Source organism: Lygodium microphyllum, chromosome 8, assembly GCF_053477565.2.
Source record: "Lygodium microphyllum isolate KBCC chromosome 8, Lygodium_microphyllum_v1.1.10, whole genome shotgun sequence".
NCBI classification, from domain to species: domain Eukaryota; kingdom Viridiplantae; phylum Streptophyta; class Polypodiopsida; order Schizaeales; family Lygodiaceae; genus Lygodium; species Lygodium microphyllum.
In genome coordinates, this window is record NC_141142.1 from 41,051,299 (window position 1) to 41,058,066 (window position 6,768).

At 39.8% G+C, this 6,768-nt stretch overlaps 1 protein-coding gene across 3 annotated transcripts; it reads left to right on the forward strand.

The window, feature by feature from the left end:
- Positions 1–323: 323 nt before the first annotated feature.
- On the forward strand, positions 324–2,329 carry LOC148032198 (uncharacterized). Of its 3 annotated transcripts, none has more exons than XM_087682840.1 (2): positions 324–1,070; positions 2,315–2,329. In XM_087682840.1, the coding sequence occupies exon 1, from the start codon at positions 588–590 to the stop codon at positions 1,053–1,055; it is 468 nt and encodes a 155-aa protein (XP_087538966.1). In that variant the 5' UTR covers positions 324–587; the 3' UTR covers positions 1,056–1,070; positions 2,315–2,329. The 3 variants fall into 3 exon arrangements, with proteins under 3 accessions (XP_087538966.1, XP_087538964.1, XP_087538965.1); XM_087682838.1 differs by lacking the exon at positions 2,315–2,329 and adding an exon at positions 1,365–1,976; XM_087682839.1 differs by lacking the exon at positions 2,315–2,329 and adding an exon at positions 1,371–1,976.
- The last annotated feature ends 4,439 nt before the right edge of the window (positions 2,330–6,768 follow it).

The following is a 6,768-nucleotide window of genomic DNA, read 5'->3' on the forward strand; positions in this document are numbered from 1 at the left end:
GAAAGTCACATTCTAAATAATAAAACAACATAGATACACATGGTTCTCATAATTGTAGCCTTTAGTTTATAAACAAAATATTGATTAGCTCATGCAATATTTTAGGGAGAAAATAGGAGTGTAAAAACTAGCTAAGAACATGCAAGAGGGGATAAGTTTAGTCTCTCAGACTTGGTACCACAGGTCAAGTTGCATTACTTTTTCTAAAAGAAAATGCAACGCCATTTCCCTGAGTTTATTTGGTATTGTCAAGAGTTTATTTGGTATTGGGTAGGCCATTATTAACATATGGATATCGATGGATCCCAAACTTATTATTGAGGGCCTAAAAGACCATTGAAATTTGAGAGTATGTAAGGTGTTAGGGTTTTCCATGGCCTGACAGGCGCCTTTCCATATGTCCAAAACTGCTGTTGTTTATTCCGATCGATCACCACACTTGTGAGGAGCCTGATTAAGTCTGTGAGAGCTGTTAGGGTTTCCATGGCCTGATCTGCAAGAGCCTGAATGAGTCTGTGAGATGTCCGGGTGTTCCATGCCCTGACACAAGCCCGTGAATCGAGCCTTCTTGTTTGTCACACGCATCCATGGGTCGTCTCCGACGCCTGTGGCCCGTGGCTCAGCGCTGCTTCGATGTCGCCCTTGTGGCCGCCGCCGTGGGCTCAGGCACAGCAGGCTACTACATGAATGCAAACGAAGACGCCGCTGCCAAGGAGGCCCGCCTCCGCCGTGAGTCGGACCACAGCCTCAAAATGCAACGAGAGCGAGAAGAGGCTGTCCAGGGGTCATTGGAGAAGCTCTCCGTTTTCTATGACCAGAAGCTCCGGATGCTGCAGAGGAAACGCGAGGAGATATTGAAACTCCAGGGCCAGATAAGGTCTCTGCACTCGCAGCTCCGCCAGCAGTCCAAAATGGCCGAATTGGAGTTGGATTGTCTCAAGAGCATCACACGGGACACCGGGAACATTCAGATGATGCAGCAGCGTGCGGCTTCACAGCACAAACAGCTGGAGATGGAGGTTGAGGAGCTGAAGAGACTCTTGGAACAGAAATAAGAGTTTCTGCCAGAGGTACGAAAAACACACCGTTCCCATCTGCGCACATGATCCCATCCCTCACATAAATAATCCAGTTGTCATTTGTACACGGGTTGTGTTTTGTTTGCCAGCACATCACTGGTATTTTATTTCCCAGCACATCCCTCCATGATGCTCATCCATCATCATGTCGATCCATGTTTCATATCACCAGTGAAACACCAGTTTCACTGTACCTTCTGTACCTCCTTGGTCGTATACATATGTGACAGTAAAACTTTCATGATGGACATGGTTAGCTTCACCATTGTGCCCTCTGTCTGCAAGGTTCAGAGCAGCCGGCAAGAGTTTGGAGTCAGAAATGGGATTACAAATAGGCTTGGTAATCACGTCCACAGTGGAGAGGGCATTAACTCGGGATGGAGCTGTGGTATGAGTCAAAGTTTGAAAATGAGGTCACGAAAAAAAAACTTAGGTTCAGTCACAAGCTTTCAAGGAATCAAGTACGCATGTTTGGGTTACATTTATGAAGAAAGAACCGCTACTTAGTAAGCACTCTGTTAGAGTGACTTCAGACAGTGCAAACGGGGGATGACCTTATTTGGAATGGCAGCTGACTGAAAAGGGAAATGCTAGGATTGAAATGGCATGTTGGTAGAAGTGTATTGAATATCCAGTAAATTAAGGTTTATTCTGCTATTCTGGGGCTTCCCAAATTGTTATATCGAATGCAAATTCTTCCCACAAATATGACCTGTCACAGTTTCCTCAAATGCAGCTCTAATGCTCTAGGTAGAGGCTTAACCAGCTTGAGTCCTCTCGGATTCTTTTTCAATGCATACATTCACATCTTGGGGTCGTTTATGGAATCTTGTTCGTTCGACTAGATTTTAAAATGTAGTCCAAGTTGCTTTAGATGGCGATATGATAATGGATGGCTTTGGTTTGCATTTTTAAAGGATGGGTTTAGAATAATGTTGTTGCAAATCATGGTTATCCTCCTCCTCTTTAGTGGTTAGAGGACTTTTCTTTGTCAAAATGTGATCTTAACAAGGTTCTGGTTGAGAATAGTGTGTAGGCGAAACTCTACGAGTATGAGAAATGTAGTTTTAATTGACAGGGTGATGTGATTCTTTGGACAAGCTCACCTTTAACTTGATTTTGTGATTCTTTGGACAAGCTCACCTTTAACTTGATTTTCACTGGGTTGGGCATTTCCTTTGGTTAGGACAGCCTGCATAATGGTTATGTTGTCATTGAAGCTTATGATTGTGAAGGTGGAATGAATGACCTGGAACCATGGAGCAGCTACCCAAGGTGCATTTGATGGCATCTTATCCAAAATGGTTGTGTTGTCATTAATGACCTCAAACCATGGAGCAGCTACCCATGGTGCATTTGATGGCATCTTATCCAAAATGGTTGTGTTGTCATTGTGGCTTATGCTTGCAAATGAAGTTGTAGACTTTTTAGACACTGTGCAACAAATGGAGAGGAGTATTAGTCCCATCGGATGTTCAAAATGCGCATTTACTGTGGGAATCTTACTACATTTAGCATATTATTGGTTGAGAGAATCCCTATAAGGAGCATATTATTGGTTGAGAAAATCCCTATGTCAAGCCTCCAATTGAAGACTTTTCGTTGGTAGGGAAGTGTCAATCTCCACAATTGTCGCACTACTTGGAAGGCCCAAGCTTTATTGACTTTCTAAGCCACCCATCTCTTATCTAGAACCATCTTGACAAATGTGACTTGCAAGTTACTTCAAACAAACAGGTCCAAACAGCCTATTGCCTTAAGAAATATAAAAGTAGTGATGAATATATTTGAAATAATAAACTTGAGATTCAGAGAATTGATAGCGTCAAACTTGAGATTGATTGAAATTGATAGCATTTGGTATACTTCTCCATTGAGTCACTAAATTCTCTTGGACTTACCACGTTTTATGTGTGTATTTAACCAACTTGAAGGTTGCTAGAACCTGAGTTGTTACTCATTTTTAGAGTTTGGCCGATGGCAAGTACTCAGAGCATGCTATATCTTTCCAAGATGCAATCAAATGGGAGAGGAACAAAAGTGGCATCCAAATAAGGTAAGTAATGATCACAATATCTTTTACTAAGAAGCTTTCAAATGGGAGAGTGAAAAAGATTGTGGCCTTTTAATGTAAAGAGTCAAATTGAAGGTGTTGATGTGATGCGTGAATCCAATTATGGCAATGGGAGATGCTAGCTTGGTCAATGAAACCCTTAGCAATGTCCATGCAAGTGTGTTGCATCCATAAAGACCATTTGAGGGCCATCCGAAGTGTTATTACATGAATCTTAAATGTCCATCAAATCAATTATGCAGATTATACTAATAGTCATTTGGGTTCACATTTAGAGGCCAAATGTGATATTTTAATGAACTAGCTTATATGGAGTGTATGAAAGCCTTTGATTGAGTTATATGTTTTAGGAGCCGTGTCCACTTCAAGGCTTTTTCAATGTGTCAATATGTAGTTGGATTGTATCAACATTGTAACTAGGTGCTTTCACATAATCAATCCCCAAGTAAACACCCCAAATGTGTGTAATGTTCCTTCCCCTTGATGAAACCCTATTACCTCTTATGAATCAACTCTTAAAGATGTTTGAATTTTGTTTGGAATTATCTTGGAGGAGATTTTATGCAAGAACTTGATGACAAAAAAAGGCTTCCATTGCTTTAGCATGAGGGAAAGGAACCTTGTGCAACATTGAAGCTTTGCAATATCCAATCAGCATTCTAGACTTTACCCATGTGGAAGGTGAGATAAAATTGCATTTCCTTTTGAAATCTATGTGCATATAGGTTGCCATTCTGATTGTGTTTACAACACAATGCAAAGTGACAATGACATGACCTTGAATGTTATTTTGTGACCCTAATAATTGATGATCCACACATTAACAATAACCAAATGAGGTTAATAATAATGTCATTGAGAGTTCCAAGAGTCTCAATGTTTCTCTAGCATATTTTTGATGAAAATGAGTGGAAAAATCATAAGCTTGAGAGGCATTATCATGCAATGCTCTACAAGGGCCAATATTTCATACTTCTCATATTGTTCATTTGGGAAAAAATGAACCTTAGCATGCCAAAGATTAGAATGCAAGTATCCAAGTTATCAAAGGAGTCACCACTCTACTATAAATTCAAGTGTGTTTCAAAAAGATTAAAGGTATTAGAATTCAACATGAATGAGAGAGATGTTGAACCCCATTTGCATGGGATTGTGTATGAGCATTATCTTCAAGAACGTATCATGTGTGGTTGCCTTTTGAAAGCACTCATATGCCAAATGAACCAATGAGTAATTGCACATATTTTGAGTTTTGGTCATACATAAAAAAGGATTGATTGAAGCACATAGGTAAGTGGCCTAGTGAGGCCTTAAAAAGCATCTATTGGTTAATGAAACATTTTTAACACTAGAGGATAATGATCAGGAAGAAGATACTACCTTTGGATAGAATGATATGCATAGCTTGTTCGAGAGTGATGAAGCCATGCCCTCATGTCATGCTTAAAGGAAGTCATTATTGTAGCCTACTTGGCACTCAAGAACATGCATCACTGATTTGAGTGATGTTGCTTGAGCTATGTGCTCACAAGTATGAAAGCTATCCATTATGAACCTTGGATGGGCCATCAAATGACATTGCAATCCTTCCATAGCAGATGATGATTCGTGGTTGCATTGGGTACATACACTTTGACAAGCCAAAGAATATCATCGTCATACAAAGTTTACACCACAAGGAATTTACTCTTGACATCCTTTTGAATGTGTGATGTTTGCAAAGAGGAATATATATTCAATATAAATCCTCATTTATGTGAAACATGATTATTAAAAAAAAAAACAGTCCTTACATAGATGAGAGGAACCGACCATAATGTGCTTATGTTTCAATTGCAAAAAAGATGTCCTAGTTGCTAATGAAAATTGTGCACAAAATCTTATTTCTTGATTTGAGAGGAAATCCCCCTTACCTGTCATTGAGTTATGTTCATTACCAATTAATGAAGACTAGATATTCTTCCAAGGCCTTGTCTTTTATATAGCATACTTGTCGACCTCAAGCCTCTCCATTTCTAGTTTAATGAAATCTACAAGAACAATCCTTTACAAACCAACAACAGTCATGTGAGAAGAATGGCTTTGTTGTTGAGAATGAAAACTATCCCTAGAAGTAACAAGTCTACATGGTACATTCATATACAAAGTAGAAGTTGATGGATTGTTATTGCCCATCCTAGGTTGGTAGACTAGGTTGTGGAGGCTTGTAGTAAAATGCCTTGCCTGAGTGGTGAAAGGTCTCCTATGTAACATTAATGGATGTAGTCTAATGTGCCTAGGCTTTGCCCACATGAACATATTGATATGCAGAGCAAGTGATGGGGGGCAGGCAGATGACATGGCAGAGAGTTGCGTGGATGGCAAGACAAGTCATGGAGTAGATTATGGGTAGAGGGTTGGATTAGATGCTTTTTTTAAGGTGCGAACTTAACAAATGTCTTGATGATATGGCACTTATTAAAGTTAGATGGCCTTTTTTCATTAAAGGTGATGAACATGTGTTAGGCAAAATTTGCAAACAAGAAGTTCGTCAGTTGCACAATTTCCCAAAGGGGATACAGCAAGCTACCCACTATAGATACATACAAGATCTTGGCCATCTCGACCTTCTCATGATCTAATTGGGGATAATCTTCTTGGTGATTGATCTTCACATGAGAAGGCACTTGTTTGCACATACCAAGTATGTGAGGGGCATATGCCATGTCCTTTATCACAAAGCTTTGCTTGAGTCGAGTCTTCAAAGCACCTAGCTCATCGTGAGCACTCCCAGTAATCACCATGCCATCGATGTATAGCACCAAAATGATAAGGCTACCATCATGGGCCTTCTTTATATAAAGACACGGATCCATATCACTGTAGGAATAACCCTATGAATGCATAAAGGCATCGATATTATGATACCCTAGATGCATGCTTAAGTTCATAAAGACTCTTTCTCAACTTGCATACTAGGTGTTCCCTACCCTTTTCCTCAAGGCCCTTAGGTTGTAACATATAGATATCCTCATGTAGGTCTCCATGCAAGAAAGTTGTCTTAACATCCATCTAGTACAAGTCGAGATCCATTTGCACAGCCAAGGCCGATAAAAAAGTGAAGGGTAGTCATCTTGACCATAGAGCAAAATATCTCATCAAAATTGACTCCCTTTTCTTATTTAAAACCCTTAGCAACCAAACATGTTATATGTTGGCTTATGGTGACTAGGGTTGCTTTTCAACTTATAAATCCACTTGCATAGTAGTGCATGTTTACGATCTTGCAAGGAAACTGAATCCCATGTAATATTTTTCTGTAGTGAGTCAAACTTAGATTGTATCGTTCTCTCCCAAGAGTGACTATCACCCTCATAAGTAAGGGGCTCATTAGAACTAGCCACCATGACATAATGCATAGAGGGATCAAAATGATCAAGACAATATCATGCTCTAGCAGAGTGTCAAAAGCCACTTTTGGGTTCTATATTGCTTGTCCTCTTTGTCTAGTATCATGATCTTGCACAACAAGTAGATCTTGGGCCATTACATCATCAACAACTAACTAGACTTGTTACTCCTCATGAAGGATCACCCTACGTACCTCAATTATCTACTATGGTCTCATATGCATCT